This window comes from Pecten maximus, chromosome 4, assembly GCF_902652985.1.
Source record: "Pecten maximus chromosome 4, xPecMax1.1, whole genome shotgun sequence".
Taxonomy (NCBI): Eukaryota; Metazoa; Mollusca; class Bivalvia; order Pectinida; family Pectinidae; genus Pecten; species Pecten maximus.
In genome coordinates this window covers 50,296,956-50,319,457 of record NC_047018.1, presented here as the reverse complement: position 1 = coordinate 50,319,457, position 22,502 = coordinate 50,296,956, and the positions used below count along the sequence as shown (strand labels likewise).

The window sequence follows — 22,502 nt, the reverse complement described above, 5'->3', positions numbered from 1 at the left end:
TCAGTAACGTATGACACCACTGACTATTACATTTCACAAATCTACGACTTACTTGTTTCTTGCTATTTGTCTACAGATACTTGTTAACATATTTTTCTTAGATATACAATTGACAATAATTTATACACTTACTAATACAAAATAGTGATTTCTTTCATAAACATGATATACAAGCATAACTATATTATCTCAAGTACGCGCGTGTGAACAACGGGACATGTTGGGGTGTCAATTGGACATTTCAGGTGTGTAGATTTGACATGTCGGTTTAATCAACTTGACATGTTGGGAGTGTCAGTTGGAGATGTTGGGTTTGTCACTGTAACATGTCAGCTGTGTCAACGTAACATGTCGGGTGTGTCAACGTGAATTGTCGAGTTTATCAACAACTAGACATGTCGGTTATGTTTACTGAACGTGTCGGGTGTGTCAACAACTTATCATGTTGGGTTTGTCAACAACATGTCTTGTTGGGTTTGTCAACAACTTAATTTTGTCATGTTGGGTTTGTCAACAACTTAATTTTGTCATGTTGGGTTTGTCAACAACTTGTTATGTCGGGTTTGTCAACAACTTAATTTTGTCATGTTCGGTTTGTCAACAACTTGTTATGTCGGGCCTGTCAACAAGTTGTCATGTCGGGTTCGTCAACAATTTGTCACGTCGGATTTGTGAAAAAATGGACAGGTCGGGTATTATGTTGCAGTTAATTGGCAAGGTAGGGCAAAGAACCATGACCATATTTTACATATCGCTACGCAATATCTTAATGGTTATATACTGTAAATGTTCTAGTTGAAACATCACAAATACCCAAGTGATTCCTAACGAGAATACACATTGCTTAACTTCGAAATAGAATATAAAGCCTTCTCATACAGATTAAATACCGAGCATCCAAAATCCAATCTTAAAATCACAATAATTTAATTACAAACATCAGTAAACAATAGTCGACAAACTCTTCATTTCTTATTAGTGACTTCACTTTCAATATTACTAACGCCATATTTATTATGATTACTGATTGATTGTACACTGATGCGATATAATAAGCATTGAGATGGTGTATGTCGAGTATAACATGTGATCTAACTATGTAGCTAGATTAACAGATAACGGATTTGTCTGACAGTAAATCTATAAACATTGACGCTGTCGGACACACCCGTTTTAAGAAATATATGCACATTTTTATACAAAAAATTAATATTAATGAGTTTTCTTTGTAGTGTCAATTGTCAACTATTTATTAAAGAGACATATTATGAGTCTACTCAGAGATGTCGCTACATCCATTACACAATTGAATATCCATAGTGTTTACCATTTTTGTCTTTTTTTTTATGTCAACTACTAAGAGTCATCTATATTTTCCTCTCTTTCTTCCGTCATCTGTCTAGAAAAAAAACATCGATTCCTTTCCTGACGTCATCTGACAAAAAACATCTGCACTCGCGACCATTTTCCGATTCCATCAGTATCGAGATATAATTTTGCTACTGTTTCATTTTGTGTTTTCAATTCTGAAACGGTCATCCACATGTAGAGCGTTCATCCGTACGTTCGCTGTCCGGAATCAACGCATGTCCTACAGCACATCCTGTAGAAATACTCCCGATCGCACACTCGGAATCTCTCTACAAGGGGACAGAACTGTGCCTTATCTTGGTCCACACAGTCTGGAAAGAAACATATAACGTGTTGATCAGAAACATATATCTATATAGGTATCACCTTACACAAAGAGTAGGGAGGAGTCATGCATGGTAGAGTTACTTACCTTCAGCAGAGGGTAGGGAGTCACGGTTGAGTTACTTACCTTGAATATAGAGTGGGGAATCAAATGAGAACTACCTTCAACAGAGGGTGGGGAGTCAAAGGAGAGTTATTCGCCTTCAACAGAGGGCGGGGAGTCACAGTAGATTTACTCACCTTCAACAGAGGGCGGGGAGTCACAGTAGATTTACTCACCTTCAACAGAGGGTGGGGTGTCAAAGGCGAGTTACTCACCTTCAACAGAGGGCGGGGAGTCACAGTAGTTTTACTCACCTTCAACAGAGGGTGGGGAGTCACAGTAGTTTTACTCACCTTCAACAGAGGGTGGGGAGTCACAGTAGTTTTACTCACCTTCAACAGAGGGCGGGGAGTCACAGTTTTTGTGACATTGCTGTATTGTGGTTGGTTTATCCCGGGGGAGACAGGTACTGCTCCGCTCCCCTCGATACGTCCTACAAACCACTGTCCGGGTCTGGCGGCCTGTCCCACATCGGGCAGAGCACTAAATCGAAAAACACATTTCAAGTATAACTAAACATTGCATACTTTAAAAATAAATCATATTTCGCGCGGTTGACTGCGCCAAAGAGTTTTCTATAATGGTTCGCCCAATAGGTGGCGTTACTGTAGTGACATGACATGCGCGTGCAGCTGGTGAACTGGAAAGTCAGTTCAGAACAACGCACGGGTCGGAACGGACGGATTACAATTCTCATTTTGTATTTACTTGTTCAAGTTGATACAATTATTCACAATGTTGCCTGTTAAAGTGTATTATCTAAAATCATTAAATGATAGAAACAAAGTCTTTGTAATTTGGTATTTGTTGATCATTATATGACACTACTGGTGCAGCCGGTGCGTTGTGAACAGATGCCGGTCGTTGTGAACAGCCTATTGGTGTTTGTTGCCGCCACCTGGCGGTGGGTCATTGAAGAAGTCACTTTTCAAAGTCAATATTCAATAATGAATTAATTTGTGATTTCCCGGGCTATGTCCGAGAAGGCGACATATGAAAATATCGTATTGCATTATCTTCGAACAATGTAACTGATCACAAATCTACGGCATTGCTGAAACTGAAGAAATATGCCACATTAAAGACTAGAAACATTGCTTGTATTTACAAACGGAATGATATGTTCTTCCTTACCGGTCCCCAAGGTTCTGTTTCCCACCTTGGCGGAGGACATGGTCGCTGTATACAGGTTTCCCAAGTAAGAGGTTTCTTCTCCTGACTACACTGTGTCTCGTGAAGGTAAGTCTGGCGGTCACTCGTCATACAGAACACGTTCCGAGTGGTCTCCCCCATACCACATTCAGCTGAACACTGGATATATAGTTACAAAGATAGAGATACATTTCGGGAACACATTCCGTTTAAAAACCGTTAAGGTTTTCAAAACACACCGTGTGAAAATCGGTGGATAATTAAGGAATATGGAATTCTGAGGGGAGTTCAAGGTAAAGACTAAAATATGTAAGATATAGCGGTTATGACTGTCGATAATTAAATACGTAAGTTTGACAGTAATGATTGTCGATTATTAAATAGGTAAGATATAGTGGTAATGACTGTCGATAATTAAATAGGTAAGATAGTGTGGTAATGATTATCGATAATCAAATAGGTAATATATAGCGGTTATGATTGTCGATAATTAAAAAGGTAAGATATAGTGGTAATGATTGTCGATAATCAAATAGGTAAGATAGTGTGGTAATGATTATCGATAATCAAATAGGTAATATATAGCGGTTATGATTGTCGATAATTAAAAAGGTAAGATATAGTGGTAATGATTGTCGATAATCAAATAGGTAAGATAGAGTGGTAATGAGTGTCGATAACTAAATAGGTAAGATAGAGTGGTAATGATTGTCGATAATTAAATAGGTAAGATAGAGTGGTAATGATTGTCGATAATTAAATAGGTAAGATAGAGTGGTAATGATTGTCGATAATTAAATAGGTAAGATAGAGTGGTAATGGTGGTCGATAACTAAATAGGTAAGATATAGTGGTAATGGTGGTCGATAATTAAATAGGTAAGATATAGTGGTAATGATTGTCGATCATTAAATTGGTAAGATATAGTGGTAATGATTGTCGATAATTAAATAGGTAAGATATAGTGGTAATAATTGTCGATAATCAAATAGGTAAGATATAGTTGTAACGACTGTCGATAATTAAATAGGTAACATATAGCATTATAGATTGAAATATTTTCAAATATCATATCAACAGCATGTTTATGATTTTGTTGTTGTCTGGACATTGATGAATCTTTTATTGTTATATATATTTTCATTTGTAAACAATCCTTAAGACTATGATATGTTAATCTTACAAAAGTAAGAAAACTAAAAATCTTGAAATACTAGTAAATCCATGAACTATTTTTTACAGATTTTATCTCATATGCTGTCAAAATATCATGCGGGTTTGTTTTTAAACCAGAGCCACAGATTTTTCTTTAATTTTTTTTTCCAAGATAAAAATATATATCCCGCTGTACATATGTCGGTATCAGATATTGCAATATACCTCTCTCCAGTGGTCGGGAAACCACACCGCCGGACACGTGATGCTGCGACATTGACGTCTGTTGTTCGGTTTCCGGGAGGGACATTCCTGGTCCGGTAAGATCACCTGTTCCTCCTGACTGATGGTTTGGACGCACGTGACACTCCGCATCTTCGTTCTGTTGTCCCCACATGTGGAGCTACATGGGGACCATCGTCCCACCGACCAACTGAGAACAAGGTAAAGATGATTGATGACGAAAATCATTCCATACATATTTTGACTTCGAGCTAACGATTTTAATTACATTTTTAACATATCTATATGTATATTTTACATATCGAAAATTAATCATTCTACAAAAGTGATATTTTTCTCTAGTGAAAAATATTACTTTCACTGATTTGACCAATCAAAACAGTGCTTACATACGACCATGGGGAAAATTAAAAGCTGACTCGGTATATTTTACTATAAAATGTAATAAACAAATATCTAACAGTATCTTCAGTATTACCAAATATTTTTACTCGTGTGGCTAATATTTTGAATTTTCTCGCGCGTGGTGCGCAAAAAAAAACAAAATATTATACACTGTATAACATGAGTGATATATATTTGGTATTACTGAAGACATTGTTAGATATCCTCTATTTATAGAACTATAATATTTCCATCTAATACCATTTCAATGGTTTAGTACACTATTTCATTTCGTCTTGCAGTGTCCACTCACTGTTGTCATCATTCGACAGATTTAGTTTTGTTTTGTATGTAAATGATTCTTAATTTTCATATCACAGACATCATTCCTACAAATCTATCAAATTGTTTATATAGTCTACATTTCTACCGATCGCTCTCTCCTTGCTCACCTTGCTGGGCATGGGTTGTCGTTGCACGTCCGACTGTGGTCACTCGGTTTCGGCTGTGGAGTACAGAGGTCATTATCGACAACCTGGCGGTCAGACTTCTTAACACAGACCGCACTGGACACTCGTGTACCTGCCATAGATAAAAATAGTAACCATGATCGGTCAGTCGACCATGAAAATTTGGAGAGTACAGATTTATGTAACTGTAAATGTGATATTTGTTTGTTTGTTTGCTGGGTTTATCGCCCCATGAACAGCAAGGGTCATTTTGAGGCGGGGTCTCCTTGTAGTAGTTGTTGACTACCTCAATTAACAACATACGGGAGGCCCATCGCATGCCATCCAGGGCAATTAGAGTAAAGAGTCTTGCCTAAGAACAAAATTACAACAGCACAGACAAGCCCGTTTTAATCTTCCCAAGAAACACAACCCACTACGGGTAGGGAGTGCAGAATCACGACATTTCGTAAATGTGATAGGACACTTGGACACTTGGAAAAGACATTTGCTTTTTATTTCCTCAAAGGTTAAAAATGTTGTTAGTTATCCCGAATGTTTGACGCATAAGGGTTTATATTTTTCACAGAAGCTATAAAAAGACTATAATTGGCTATATTAAGTTGATTTTTATGTATTTTTTACGATATTTTTTCACGATTTTTTTTATTCTCTTCAAATCAGCAAAAACATATGACCCGTTTAATTTCGCAATAGGTGGGCCTCCACAGACAGAACAACATAGATATTAATATTAGTTTAGCCAGAGATATAGAAATCCTTACCTCTGCCACAGGAAAGTGAGCACTCGGACCAGACAGAGTGCTGCCAGGTATACAATGTAGCGTCGTGGTTGTAAATGGTGGCATTCTTCGCCATATTGTACTGATAGTCTACGCCAAGGTTGTCCTCTTGCAGCAAAATCTGAAACATTAAAATTTAAATTGTTATAGATATTCAAAAGGTAAAACATTAAATATCTTAAGTAAAATATAATTATATATTAAATTAAATAAATATAAAATTACCATGATAACAAGGTTTTCGTTGGTCGGTCCTATCGCCCTGAGAACTTCCGGTTCGGTATCTTCTCGTTCATAATGAAAGACTGTTCCGGCCAGGGAGAACTTCCGGGGCCAGTCAATTGTCCATTCTCCATTAATATAGTATTCCCCGTTCTCTCCTTGTAAAGCTATCGGTGAAAAAAAATGTGCATTAGTCAACTAAGAAATAAAACGCTTCAGCTGTTTAGACCTACTAAATTTATCGGTGTAAAATGTGCATTAGTCAACTAAGAAATAATATGCTACAGCTGTTTAGACTTATTGTAAAATGAACAAGCGGTTGAAAAAAAAAACGTAAACTGAAGGCTCAATTTGTTTCATGGATTGAACTTGGTTGTGTATGATATAGACACGTGACGATATCATTATATGGGGTATGAACCTCACCTAAATAGTTGATAGATTCCTGTGTCTCCCTCACTAATATATGCACCGCTCCTTTTGGAATCCGCACCATCTCATGATAAGCTAGAAGTTTGAATACATTTTAAATTGTATTAGCGTGTTATAATTTCAGTAAATTACAAGTTTTCAGCATACATTTTGGAGAAATTCAACATGTTTCCAGTTATTAATAAGTTTGATTAACAATAAAATGTTTCCTCTTACATGAAATTGGAATTTGACATCAGATTATTCGAACAAAATATTTATCACGTTTTAAGAATATTTGAAATAGTCATAAACGAAAATCTGCATTTGCTCGATTACAACAATGAGTGAATTCCGATGGAATTTGAACGAAAGCAAAACTAAGATAGTTAGCAGTCCGTTTGCTTTACAATGAAATATAACGACAAACAAGTTACAATACATCAACATGTGCTGATATAATCAATAGTCAGAAGCAAATATCTTTGTTTTCATCGCTACCCCGACTCTCATTTCAGGAACGTGGTGTTATTTGGATTTCGTCTAATAAACAGAACGCTTCTCCTTCCTACGGCTTTAAAATCAATATCGTTGTTGGTGTGTCTTGTATGGTCTCATATTTTCATAGCTTCACCGACTCTTATTTCAGGAACGTGGAATTAGTTGGATTTCCTCTGGATAAACAGAACGCTTACCGTTCCTACGGTCTTAAAATTATGTTTATCAAGTCGTATTTACCCTAGTGTTATAGATACAACCACACCTCGTTCACTCGAAGTCGTCGGGATCGTGAAAAAAACTTCGAGTTATCCGAGTCTTCGCATTAACCGAGTTTCAAGGTAGACGTTTTTATATGTATTCAATTTTACAACTTACATCCCTTCGGGAGCTGTTTGTCGAAGTGGCCAGATATTGTTTGGCATGTTGATCCGTCGCCATTACACTTCCGGCAGTTGTCCTCAGTAGCGTTAGACTCGAGAACACCATCGCACCCAACTGGCTGTAAGAGATATGGAACTGATTTTTATGATGTCCAGATTTCTGATTGTAAATAATCATCAGTATGTCCCTATCTTGAACTTGCATATCTATATTTTAAAATAATCAAACATGTGTTTGACTACTTCGAGATTTCCCGTATGTTGGATGCTAAGTAATACCGTTGTAACAAAACATTTAGGTTTCATATGATATCTTACCCCGTTCAGCAAGTTTCCCATAGGAAAGTATTATTAGATCTAGCGAAAAATGCTTAGTTAAGGAACATTGATAAATTATGTAATGCTTTCCGACGTGGAATATTTCATAGTTCAAGCATTGTTATGGAAGAGACCGCAAAGTTCTCTATGAAAGATTGCTTACTAAAGTCATTTGGAAAGGAGTGATCTTAACTATTTTAATTAAGTTTCGAGTGGTGGTAATTAAATCACACCGTGATTAGATTTTAATTACCAGACATCGGCCATTAATGCAGAGGTCCATTTTGTCCGGGTAACACTTCGTGCCGTCTATAACCTTCCGCGCGCGTTCTGTGTAAAAATTGTATCCCTCCGCTATGCAGTTTAACGCACAAGGTCTGTTATGAGCTAAAACAAATAGTCCACAATTAAACAGTTTTCATTTCTAAGTAACAAAAATTCTTGATATTTACGTCTCCGGCCAACCCTGTAAAGATCGAACCCATAACCTATGGGTATATGGGTATAAAGTCTTGTCGCTCTGAAGAAACACTCTCTTGCAGAGTCGGAAGAACGCATTTTAATAGTATTTTACCAGAATGACATCTATCCATCCATTTTAAATATTTTGACTTACTAATAATGTTGTAAATTAATTTACAAATCATATTAATAATAAAAATCGTTACAATTATATAAATCATATTCAAAGACAGTTCTATACCAAGAAGTTGTTTTCAATTAGATAGTTGACATGTTTCAAGGGAGGTAACTCCAGAAGAAAATGGTGGACTTACCCCCTGAGAATGGTTTCCAGTTGTAGTACCTTCCCCTGAATGGTTTGGTGTCGTAATCCGCACATTGTTGTTCCCGGAAATCCTGAACATTATCCGGACATGACTGGATATTACAAGACCTGTATCGCTTCCTTTCTCCCACACAATATTTCCCGCCGTGTCGAGGTCTGGAAACCAGACGTCATACCAAAAATGAGCAGCAATTCAATAGGGTATTTGTAACTTCATAAAACCATGTCTATGTAAGTGAAGGCATATTATTTCAATGATAATATATTGTTTTGATGGAAGCTGAAATAAGGTGTTGATGAACTTGATTTGGACGACAACATCTCCGGACAAAACAAACTTACTCTGGGTCATCACATCGCCGGAAGCTTGACTCCACGCCGACACCGCACGTCCGTGTACAGGCATCCCATTCGGACCACGCCCCCCAGTCTCCGTCCTGTGGCTCCGGACGGTAGTGGGGCTCCCGACATAGACCCCGGTAACACCACTGTATTAAAACGAGGTTTTCAATATTAACTAATCTAGCTTTGAGAAATTGTTCTGAGGTTGCTTCTACGATATCAGCAAAAATCCCAGACAAACGAAATCTATTCATGTCTTTCCGGCACACAACTCATAGTTTCATGTACAGTGAACCTATCCCCGTCCATCCTTCTGTCCGTACCCAATAAACATACTTATGAGGTTCATTCATACCGTCAAAATATTTCCTCGTTGCCTATACGAGACGAACGTTTCTTTCATTTTGTTTTCCATCAATTCAACATTAAAACCAATTCCGATTGACTTGTGGATTGCACCCATACGATTTTAGACAACAGACTACGCCAAACAAGTCGAGCCTGGCGGCTGTCTGTCTGTTAGCTGCGATAACGTAGCTCTGGACGACGGACGGATAATTTTTGACAGATGGTCGTCGTCAGAGCTACGATTCCCTCCCATTGCTCGTAATGTAGCAAAACAGTGAACCTCGAAAATGCTACAAATAGCGGATATCGTTTAACTTTGGAGTAATAGTTCGTATAATCAAACATTTCTAATTCAATTTTGCAATGTATTAGCCTACAGTCTAATCTAGAAATCTTTAATTCGCATATTCTGATATCATACTGCTCGGAGTTGTCTCCTTGATCCGCCATGATACTTCTCGAAGAACTCTCGCGAGGATTCTAACCCAAATATGGAACCCGTGATCCATATATTGATGAAGCTACTACGATAAATAAATACATAATCAGAGATATTTAACCACTCTTTTGTAACTCTTGTGAAGAAAGCGAATCTTACTTTGCGTAATTAAATAATTTCAGAATGAATTGACCTTCCTTACCGAGATATATTACTCCGAATATGTTTTTCTGTTGAAATATCGCGGGAAACCTCATTAGCATCAATTTATTTTGATTTCCTTATAAGGAAATTGACCTTTACACTTGTATCAAAGATGGCAGTATGTTTGAACTGATATCTCCGTGTGTCTTGCTCGTTTTGGATTTTACTATTTATTGTCAAACATTTGAAGTAATGTGCAGGTTTGTTGCTTGAATATTCATCATAGATACTAGAATAATCAATTTACATTGTTTTTTTTATCCGAGAAAAATTTTACCACTGCTAATACTGCCCGATGTGAATCGCATCGGGGCTTGCTACACTATCGGCAATGGGAGGGACTTCATACCCTGCCGGAGAGCAGTGTAGGCAGGGTATGAATATTCGTTCTATCTGTCTGTATGTCTGTGTCTCTGTCCGTCTGGCTGTCTGCCAATTGACAACCAATTGTTGCACTCCCTTTGTGTTCGATGAAGAGTCCTGTTGTCCATCAAAAGAGAATCACGTGTCACCCCAGTATGTGTTACGTACCCCACGTGGTCCCAGAATGTCCCAGTATGTTTTACGCACCCTACGTGGTCCCAGAATGTCCCAGTATGTTTTACGCACCCCATGTGGTCCCAGAATGACCCATAATGTCCCACTATTTGTTACCTACCCCTCGCTGACCGGTATCCAGCGGACAAACTGTGCCCTCCGCGGCTGGGATGCTGTTTGTGGTACATTGACCATGTTTATTAATACACCATAGCTCCTGACACACCTCCTGTAATTACAGAAAAAGACTTAAGGCTATATGCTACATTTATATTACAACACTTATATTCAAAAGAAAAAAAATAGAATATCAATGATAATTTGAAAATAACTAATGTTGCTATTTATAGGTCTACATTTTCGCATGAATTCATACAAATCTATTGCTAATTTATTTAACAGAACTGCGATGAATTAGACACATCTGGGGTAATTTATTTTGTATGCATATATAGGTTTCCTTATCAGATAAAAAATGGATTTTCTTGATAACAAAACAGTATTTACCCCGGGTTTACACATACTGGACGTTTCTCCAAACTGTAGAACGCACTGCTCATCAGAGTTGATCTGCTGGGGTGGAAAGCGGCGGAACTGGGGCTGCACGAGGAGCTGTTCAGACGGGGTGTTAATCAGACACTGCCCCTTATCAGAACTATAGGGAAAAAAGGGTGGAAATGAAAACTGGGGACAACCGTCAGTCGGACGTATTTGTCATGGTTCAATAAATGATCCATATATTCGTTATACATGTACATGTATATATTCTGCTTCCTTTGAAGCCCCGATAGATACTTCATGAATGATTGACAAGCTATCTTCAAAAATAAACACTCTTTACCATGGCTTCCGAAAATTGAGTTTTAGATTACAAAATATTTATTTCAAATCGATACACCTATCTTAGTTAAACACCTCCGCGTAAGTTTAAATTAGCAAAACCTTTTTAATTCAAGTATAAAAACCTAAACTCAGGCACTAAAAACATGGTGTTCCAATTACTTGGACTTCGCAACCCAACTTACGGTCCATAAATATATTTCATTATTAGTTTATTTTTAAATGGACATTCCTTGGTTCCGACATTAGAAACGTGCAAAATATCTTTCGATAAAATACATGCCTGAATGAGAATTATAAGAGTTTGTGAGCCTACCAGTAATAAAAGTAACACCGAAATGTACAGAAAAATGACGTAACGTACACAATACCGTCTGCCTTTGCGGTAATTAGTGATACTTCGGGTGGAATTGAGAATTTTTATGATACAATACTTAAAGCACTTTGCCTTACCTTGAGAGTAAAATTGCCGTATTAATTTAAAGATTATAACTTTTACTACTTGGAATAACTACACATTTCCCATTAAGTTTCATTTTGATGATACACACTTTATTCAAACGAAGGAATGTCACTTTAATATGAGGTTAAATAACATATATGTATATCGACACTGAGTTTGGAATTGGCGCCATGCCCCTGTTGAATCAACTCTTCCGTATTCTGAAATACGCTACTTATTCTAAGAACTCGGTGACGTATTTCCGGCTACATGACGGACCACATCTTACTCTAAGAAGTCAGTGACGTATTTCCGGTTACATGACGGACCACTACTTACTCTATAAACTCGGTGACGTATTTCCGGCTACATGACGGACCACTACTTACTCTAAAAACTCGGTGACGTATTTCCGGTTACATGACGGACCACTACTTACTCTAAGAACTCGGTGACGTATTTCCGGCTACATGACGGACCACTACTTACTCTAAAAACTCGGTGACGTATTTCCGGCTACATGACGGACCACTACTTACTCTAAGAACTCGGTGACGTATGCCCGGCTACAAGATGACCAGTTGAAGGGCTGAGTGTCCTTGGTCAGCTGGGCTGCCATGATCCCGGCCATTTCGCCTGATCCTGTTGTTCCACATCGATTACCGGCGCCATCATGCTGCATCCCAAAACTACAATCATACGAAAACCACGTGACAGCAACGTCATTCATACTTTTTCAATTTCTAATCCACAGACTGAGTAATCTATGTCTATACAAATACACTATAATGAATCCGTCAGCTCAGTTTGTATTTCATTTTTGAGATGATATTGCACCATTTTGAAGAACTATTAAATAATCTTGATTGACAATGTGCATTTCGTTCGTTAGGAAGACTGAATATTACAAAAGTCTTTACATTTTTTCTAAATATCACAGGGACTTTGCACTTTTTTCAACCTAGCTGTCCCTATATGAGGGGTAATTTTGACAGGCCCCTGTGCTAGACATCAGTTCCAGAATGTGTTACATATACTCTCACAGTCCCAGACATTGCACATACTGTTTCAACCTAGCGGTCCCGATATTTGGAGTAATTTTGTCAAGCCCCTGTACTAGACATCGGTTCCAGAATGCGTTACCTACTCTCATGGTCCCAGACTTTGCACATCTTTTGAACCTAGCAGTCCATATATGTGGGTATTTTTGACAAACCCCTGTGCTAGAAATTTAACATATGGACGACAAACTTTCACTTGAATCTGTTTTCCAAGTTGTAATAAATTTCTGATCAATGATAAATATTGTAAAGAAAACAAAATCTAAGTTTCCTGGATACACAATAATTTCGGATCAAACTGTTCCTCAATCATTTAAATCTGTACACAGCTATTTGTAGGATTGTTTTCCGTACTTGTGCCCTATCTCGTGCGCCACGGTGAAGGCTGACGCCAGGCCGATATCTTCGTTAATACTACAGCTTCTGTCCTCGTTACACATCCCAGCCACTGGAGCCAAGCCTGTCGTAAACAAAAGTACAATAGTGGTAAATAAAAACAACTTTAATTGGTTTAGAATCTTCGGATCATCAAAGTATTTGAAATACCTCCATTTCAAAAAAAATGGTTTACTGACAGAATAAAGAAAAAACATAACGTTTCGTGCTTGCTCTAATGACATGCACTCTGATTTATTGACAATCAACTTTAAAACATTTTCGTATTACATTTTGAAACACTATTTTAATTTTTCTGGGGTTAATAATGATTAATTTCATTTTCTCGTACAACTTAAACTTAAATACAAAATAAGTTGTTTTATCAGTTGATGTTATATACTCTCATTGAATCCATGATTCTGTTTTTCTTCATTTAGAATATATATAAGTAAAAGTAATACTTACCTAATGTTCCACACGGACTATTCTGGTAGGTACATATATCATACCTGTAATCAGAAAAATCGCACAGGTAACACGTGACATTTATAAAGACAAATTTCTAATTCATATATTTACAAAAAAAAATGATATTTGCCAATTAGACTATGAACTCATACCCTCAATATGCCTCTCTTATCTCTCTAAACATATTACCATTTTTATGGTTCCAATATTTGAGGCTTTGCAAAATATTCAAAGCAAAAAGGGATACGTTTTAAATTTCCGGAAAGTATTAAACGTACAATTCATTTTTTGTATGTTTGTTGTTGTTGGTTTTTTTTTTTTTTTTTTTATAATACTGATTTCATTCTATTCCTCAAAAACAGCAAAAATTGAATCTCTCGAAAATCGCAACCTATACAGTAACTACAAACAACATTTTTGAAAGAATGCGCCTTTCAGAGAAAAAAAAAGAAGAATAAATTGATTAATCCGTTCTCAGCTAAATTTTTACACGGAATTATTCAGCTTTAGCGATGTTACCCTACCCTGTAAGAAGTACAGCATTATCGTGGTGAGCTGTCCCCATCTCGTCAGCCGTCAAATTGAGCATATTCTGCCATCGACAGAAACTATCTAACGAACGATCAGCGTGGTAGTTCAAGGTCAGATTTTCCTGTAATGTTGAAAAATGTTAAATATCAAAATATCCTTTAAAGATCAGGTATTTATTTTTAATTAAAAATGGTAAATAGAGTGCGAGATATGACTGAAATTTAGATTTGCGAAAAATTCTTGAAAAAGTAGGTGCTCCGGAATAGTAATCGTCCTCTGTTTAATCGACGGCATGCAAATAATGAAAACATGGGATGAGAATATGTTTATGTTTAAACTGTTACAAACAGCAGACATAATAATACTTGAACAGGCAGATAGATACCAAAACAGATGGAAAAACAACATGAGTCGTAATTTAAATATTTAGTTGGTCAATTCGACACAATTAAATATATACTGACACCGGAGTCGACGTCCCTAACGGAGAGTTCTCTTCGTCACATTTGATTTATCTCACCTGATCCTTCTCCAGGATGACCAGTCGACTGACCACGATGTTAATTGCATTCCCAATACTGGCATCATGGAAGAGCTGGGCAACCTGACCTCAAGTATAAACACACAGGTAATCTTAAGGTGATGGGTATAACAGACTTCGGTATCAATACAGGGTATAACAGACTTCAGTATAAATACAGGGTATAACAGACTTCAGTATAAATACAGGGTATAACATACTTCAGTATAAATACAGAATATAACAGACTTCAGTATAAATACAGGGTATAACAGACTTCAGTATCAATACAGGGTATAACACACTTCAGTATAAATACAGGGTATAACACACTTCAGTATAAATACAGGGTATAACAGACTTCAGTATAAATACAGGGTATAACAGACTTCGGTATAAATACAGGGTATAAAACACTTCAGTATAAATACAGGGTATAACACACTTCAGTATAAATACAGGGTATAACAGACTTCAGTATAAATACAGGGTATAACACACTTCAGTATAAATACAGGGTATAACACACTTCAGTATAAATACAGAGTATAACAGACTTCAGTATAAATACAGGGTATAACAGACTTCGGTATCAATACAGGGTATAACAGACTTCAGTATAAATACAGAGTAAAACAGACTTCGGTATCAATACAGGGTATAACAGACTTCAGTATAAATACAGGGTATAACAGACTTCAGTATAAATACAGGGTATAACACACTTCAGTATAAATACAGGGTATAACAGACTTCGGTATAAATACAGGGTATAACAGACTTCAGTATAAATACAGGGTATAACACACTTCAGTATAAATACAGGGTATAACAGACTTCAGTATAAATACAGGATATAACAGACTTCAGTATAAATACAGGGTATAACAGACTTCAGTATAAATACAGGGTATAACACACTTCAGTATAAATACAGGGTATAACACACTTCAGTATAAATACAGGGTATAACAGACTTCAGTATAAATACAAGATATAACAGACTTCAGTATAAATACAGGGTATAACAGACTTCAGTATAAATACAGGGTATAACAGACTTCAGTATAAATACAGGGTATAACAGACTTCAGTATAAATACAGGGTATAACAGACTTCAGTATAAATACAGGGTATTACAGACTTCAGTATAAATACAGGGTATAACAGACTTCAGTATAAATACAGGGTATAACAGACTTCAGTATAAATACAGGGTATAACAGACTTCAGTATAAATACAGGGTATAACAGACTTCAGTATAAATACAGGGTATAACACACTTCAGTATAAATACAGGGTATAACAGACTTCAGGTATAAATACAGGGTATAACAGACTTCAGTATAAATACAGGGTATAACAGACTGCAGTATAAATACAGGGTATAACAGACTTCAGTATAGATACAGGGTATAACAGACTTCAGTATAAATACAGGGTATAACAGACTTCAGTATAAATACAGGGTATAACAGACTTCAGTATAAATACAGGGTATAACAGACTTCAGTATAAATACAGGGTATAACAGACTTCAGTATAAATACAGGGTATAACAGACTTCAGTATAAATACAGGGTATAACAGACTTCAGTATAAATACAGGGTATAACAGACTTCAGTATAAATACAGGGTATAACAGACTTCAGTATAAATACAGGGTATAACAGACTTCAGTATAAATACAGGGTATAACAGACTTCAGTATAAATACAGGGTATAACAGACTTCAGTATAAATACAGTGTATAACAGACTTCGGTATCAGTACAGGGTATAACAGACTGCAGTATAAATACAGGGTATAACAGACTTCAGTATAAATACAGGGTATAACAGACTTCAGTATAAATACAGGGTATAACAGACTTCAGTATAAATACAGGGTATAACAGACTTCGGTATCAATACAGGGTATAACACACTTCAGTATAAATACAGGGTATAACACACTTCAGTATAAATACAGGGTATAACAGACTTCTGTATAAATACAGGGTATAACAGACTTCGGTATAAATACAGAGTATAACAGACTTCAGTATAAATACAGGGTATAAAATACTTCAGTATAAATACAGAGTATAACAGACTTCAGTATAAATACAGGGTATAACAGACTTCAGTATAAAAACAGGGTATAACAGACTGCAGTATAAATACAGGGTATAACAGACTTCAGTATAGATACAGGGTATAACAGACTTCAGTATAAATACAGGGTATAACAGACTTCAGTATAAATACAGGGTATAAAATACTTCAGTATAAAAACAGGGTATAACAGACTGCAGTATAAATACCGGGTATAACAGACTTCGGTATAGATACAGGGTATAACAGACTTCAGTATAAAAACAGGGTATAACAGACTGCAGTATAAATACAGGGTATAACACACTTCAGTATAAATACAGGGTATAACAGACTTCAGTATAAACACAGGGTATAACAGACTTCGGTATAAATACAGGGTATAACAGACTTCAGTATCAATACAGGGTATAACAGACTTCAGTATAGATACAGGGTATAACAGACTTCAGTATAAATACAGGGTATAACAGACTTCGGTATAAATACAGGGTATAACATACTTCAGTATAAATACAGGGTATAACAGACTTCGGTATAAATACAGGGTATAACAGACTTCGGTATAAATACAGGGTATAACAGACTTCGGTATAAATACAGGGTATAACAGACTTCGGTATAAATACAGGGTATAACAGACTTCGGTATAAATACAGGGTATAACAGACTGCAGTATAAATACAGGGTATAACAGACTTCAGTATAAATACAGGGTATAACAGACTTCAGTATAAATACAGGGTATAACAGACTTCAGTATATACACAGGGTATAACAGACTTCGGTATCAATACAGGGTATAACAGACTTCAGTATAAATACAGGGTATAATAGACTTCAGTACAAATACGGGTAATATTAAGGTAAAAGTTAAAGAGAGGTTCTTTTCTTTGTTTGGTTGCTGGGTTTATCGGCTGTAAACACCCAAGGTCATTTAGAGGTGGAGCCTCCTTGTAGTAGTTGGTGACTACCTTAATGAACAACATACGGAAGGCCTGTCGTACGCTATCCAGACCAATTATGGTATAGTGTTTTGCCCAAGAACACAACCACGACAGCACGGACCGGTCTGTTTCTCAGCTTCTCGAGAAACACAAACCGACACGGGTAGGGAGTGTTAGACCACACACCTTGGATCTTCACCTGAGGTAACATTTTTTATGGCCGGCGATCTACCCGATTGAGCTATCGCCTTAAAATTAAGGGTCATATCTAAAAACAAGTAATCTTAAAGTGACAAGTAAAACAGGCTATGGTAAATTACGTATATAATGATTAGTGTTGAATACTGGATATCTTACATTCTATATCAAAAGAAAAGACAATTTTGTACGATTTTGTGTTGGATGAAGAGTTATCTCCCTTCCGCTTGGCCTTGCACATGTGCGATCAGTCAAATGAAGAATCTAACATGCTTCACATGTACAGAATGGAACTGCTTTGCCCTGAAAATAAGTGTCACATAAAGGTACCATAAACCCTTAAGAACATAAGAATATCCAATCGGAAAGACACTTACAACGTTCATGATGGACAGAACGTAGGATTCTATAATCTTTTTCCCGTGGTACTGTACCATCATCCTGTCTGCAACTACCAGTGTCTCCACGTTCTTTTCTTCGCTCATCACAGACCGCCGCTTCCGGTTCCGGTATTCTTCCGGAAGTGACGTTCTATGTTTAGGCCGAGGTGAATACTCTATACGACGTGGATGGCCAGGTTTTCGTCGTTTTTTCTTATTAGATGATCGGTGTGGTTCGGTTCTATCATTATTTCGATGTGAGTTTTGATGAAATGGAATATGATGAAAAAGTAATTGCTGAAAATCTGTAAAAAAAAAAAAAAAAAAAAATGAGAACATTCTGTGAAAATGAAACTTGAAATCTTTAAGTCCTTCAGAGGATGTTTTATACACAATAACATTTCAAACACAGAGTTCGTTGACGGAAACCTTTCTTAGGATTTTATTTAAAACATGGTTCTGGTAAAAGATGAGTTCTCGAGTATCTTAGCATATTTCCCCGTCACTACAGAAAAATATTTATGATTGAATGCCTTTATCAAATACTTATCGATTGAAAGAAGTTGAAAATTCTCATTAATTACTTCAGGTTATATCATTTTTTCATCTAAATTCGGAGGTATCGCACTTGCCTTTCACCAAGGCGGCCATGGTTCGATTCCCACCCAAATCTTATACCTTAGACAATAGGAATGATATAGAGGTTATTATATAGTGTCGCGGAGAACTAAAATTGAGGGGGGGGGGGGGGGGGGGGGCTATCTTTAATGATATTCGGAGCGTCACATAATATGTGTAGTTGGGATTTTCCCACCAAACATCACCTGTAACACCGCAGTCGTCTGTGCTGTGTTCGTGACTTAACCGGATGTCAGATCGTTTGTACACCACATGTGGGTGTCCGAATGTGGTGGTACTGCCTGTCTCGTTCCACAGTGGCTCCACGAAGAAATCTTCTTCGTTTGTCTGAAACACGCCGTGCTGGAAAATATTGAAAGTAAACTCCATCATAGGATATAAGAATTATTACATGTATACACTGCATCAGTGACGTAAAACGCATTCCACTAATTTGAGCTATGAACACAAGGTAAAACCACCTAGCAGAGCTGTGATTGACTGAATATAGGTCCCCGTTGTTTCATTGATGACGTAATGCTTCTTGGCGTCACCCGCGCGGTGACGTCATCAAACATTCAGATTTCATACTAGTCTCATAAAATACTGTTTTCACGAATTAAATAAAATCTATTAGTTATGTGATGAATAGAATCTTACATAAGTTTCCTTTTCACCTCGATCAAAGATCTGTTGATTAAGAAATTCTTAAACTCTTTTTTTCATTTATCTCGTAAGGCAAGTTTTTCATTTTTGGTATTGTTTTAGGCCCCATCGACATTTGGGACCATTAAGGGTTTAATATCAAGGAACCACGTGTGAGAGTCTGTTTGCGATATGCAAAAGTCTGGCCTACGTTAAGTTTGTATGTAGTATCCATGGAAGAATTACCATTAAAACACGTGTTAATAATCCCCATTCGTTACAAGCTACAGCTTAAACTGATTTATAATCGTATATGTACTATTATATTTCGTGATATTCTGACCCTGAGTAATTCGATTTCCTGTCTAAACCTACCCCGTGTTTTCCGTTATCCTTTCTTATCTGACGTGTTAGTATTCAATATCATGTCTATGACGCAGATACCCTGTCTAAGACGAACACTGAGTATTCAGATATCCCATCTACCTAATCTTGAGCATTAAGATATCTTGTCTAAACCGACCCCTGAGAACTGTGTATTTAGATATACTGTGTCAGCCGACCCCTGAGTATTCAGACATACTTTGTTAGCCGACCCCTGTGTATTAAGATATACTGTGTAAGCCGACCCCTGAGCTTTCAGATACACTGTGTCAGCCGATCCCAGAACATTCAGATACACTGTGTATGCCGACCCATGAAATTTCAGAGTTACTGTTTCATTATATGCCTGAGCATTCAGATATACTGTGTAAGCCGACCCCTGAGCTTTCAGATACACTGTGTCAGCCGATCCCAGAACATTCAGATACACTGTGCATGCCGACCCATGAAATTTCAGAGTTACTGTTTCATTATATGCCTGAGCATTCAGATATACTGTGTTAGCCGACCCCTGAGTGTTCAGACATACTGTGCTAGCCGACCCCTGAGTGTTCAGACATGCTGTGTTAGCCGACCCCTGAGTGTTCAGATATACTGTGTTAGCCGACCCCTGAGTGTTCAGACATACTGTGTTAGCCGACCCCTCAGTATTCAGATATACTGTGTAAGTCGACCCCTCAGTATTCAGATATACTGTGTAAGCCGACCCCTCTGTATTAAGATTTACTGTTTAATCCCTGCATAACATACACTGTACCAATTTCATGAATATTTCAAAAGTCCGTGTCTAATATGACTCATGAATATTCAAATATGACTCATGCATATTCAAATATGACTCATGAATATTCAAATATGACTCATGAATATTCAGACAATTGAGAAATACCACAACAAACTGTTTATTCTGACACTGATTTATTTAATCAGTATATAAGCTTCCCTAGAATTTGCCAAAATATTCCTATCTCTCCCGGGGTGCATGGCGCAAAGCTGGAGTTGGAGGGGGGCATGCACCCTGGTAAAATTGGCATGGTATTTCTTTTAATTACGTTCGTCTGCTTCATGATATATGTTGCTTACCATAAACACTAAAGTTTGCCTAAATAATTATCGTGAATAAACTTTGAAAATTGTGAATAGAAACATCGAGTTTACATGGTTGAAATAATCACAATGATATAACAATGTTCACAGTTTGAAGCTTGTAAATGTTTCTAAATAGTGGCGTGTATATGTGTAATACCTGCACAGGTGAATCTACTTTGATTTTTTACCAATATTTACATCAAAGGATTTTGATTCAGTTTCGTTAAACTTTTTAAACACTTAAATGCCACGAGACGTTTTACGATATATCATGCCCTATAAATTCCATTTCGACTTCGTTTATTCCTCAGACATAAATGTCACTAGATTTAACACTTGGAATTAAAATCCTTATAAAACTATGTAGTTATCGAATCTAAAACAGCTTACTGATTATACACAGACGTTTATAAGATTATATATGCCATTTTTACACGAAAATGTCCCATAAACGCGTCATACATCATAAAAATTCCGTTGCTTTTTCATTGATTAACAAAGACCCTTCTGACGGGAACTAGACGAACAATGACTCGATGAGGACTTTTAACGATATTTAGACTGTTGGTATTGTGGTTGAACTTCAGGCCCAGTCTCTACGTGTATAGATCATCTAATGATTTAGTGAAACATAAAACGGAGACTGCTGATAAAGTTTGTAAGCGAGCTTGTGCGAGAGCGATAAGATGTCGAGCGTTTAGCACTGGTCAGCGTATAGATACAGCTATTAATCCTGACCATGACTTAGCATTTTACTTACATCCAAATCTTTTTGACCCAGTTTTGTCATAATACCGGGACACGGAACTTCAACAAACGCTTGATTTACTACGTGGAGTAGTTTTGATTCAAATTAGCTTTCAAAAACAATAAACATACACACAGCTTCAGTTTTTCCCTCGATGAAACTTTTATATGTCCTCTTCACACGAGTATAGCTGTTTCTTGTGAATTTTGAACAAGCGAATGAATTAACCTCTTGTGTTCCAACTGACCAATATGTAAGCGTTAATAATATTTCGTATGAGAAAGATATCAGATAGCAGGGCAATAAAGGAGATATCTTGTAAACTTTATATAAGATATCTAGAATCTTTTATGTGATATCTTATATAGTAAATTAGATAACTTATAAATAAACTGTATGCGATATATAATATTTGTATAAGATATCTTGAATATTATATATTATATATAATTAACATAATTATAAGATGTCTTATAAAGAAAAAAATCTTATCTGGTAAAGAGCTGGACCAATATTGCTCCATGAATATAATTGATGTTTCTCATCAAAAATATCAGATGTTTTTTTTTTTAAGATGTCTTAAATTAAGATGATTAAGTCATCTTATCAGAGAGGATTAAATGCTGGTCAAACATTCCTAAATAATAACTGACATCGTGTTGCCATAGTAACTTGATACCT

The 22,502-nt window shown here is 36.7% G+C and overlaps 1 protein-coding gene across 1 annotated transcript in view; it reads right to left on the bottom strand.

Moving 5' to 3' along the window:
* Positions 1-202: 202 nt before the first annotated feature.
* The window catches only part of LOC117326359 (A disintegrin and metalloproteinase with thrombospondin motifs 6-like), a 28,586-nt gene continuing 6,286 nt past the window's right edge, over positions 203-22,502 (bottom strand). The window contains exons 4-24 of the mRNA XM_033883070.1: positions 19,162-19,318; positions 18,335-18,642; positions 14,714-14,797; positions 14,187-14,314; positions 13,660-13,703; positions 13,171-13,276; positions 12,295-12,444; positions 10,981-11,128; positions 10,595-10,702; positions 8,946-9,091; positions 8,593-8,759; positions 8,070-8,203; positions 7,494-7,617; positions 6,633-6,713; positions 6,210-6,373; positions 5,967-6,105; positions 5,185-5,314; positions 4,331-4,538; positions 2,933-3,109; positions 2,131-2,281; positions 203-1,682 (exon numbers count right to left, since the gene is read on the bottom strand). Of these exons, the coding sequence (XP_033738961.1) occupies positions 1,555-1,682; positions 2,131-2,281; positions 2,933-3,109; positions 4,331-4,538; positions 5,185-5,314; positions 5,967-6,105; positions 6,210-6,373; positions 6,633-6,713; positions 7,494-7,617; positions 8,070-8,203; positions 8,593-8,759; positions 8,946-9,091; positions 10,595-10,702; positions 10,981-11,128; positions 12,295-12,444; positions 13,171-13,276; positions 13,660-13,703; positions 14,187-14,314; positions 14,714-14,797; positions 18,335-18,642; positions 19,162-19,318 (2,982 nt within the window). The 3' untranslated portion in view covers positions 203-1,554. The remainder of the gene's footprint in view (positions 1,683-2,130; positions 2,282-2,932; positions 3,110-4,330; positions 4,539-5,184; positions 5,315-5,966; positions 6,106-6,209; positions 6,374-6,632; positions 6,714-7,493; positions 7,618-8,069; positions 8,204-8,592; positions 8,760-8,945; positions 9,092-10,594; positions 10,703-10,980; positions 11,129-12,294; positions 12,445-13,170; positions 13,277-13,659; positions 13,704-14,186; positions 14,315-14,713; positions 14,798-18,334; positions 18,643-19,161; positions 19,319-22,502) is intronic.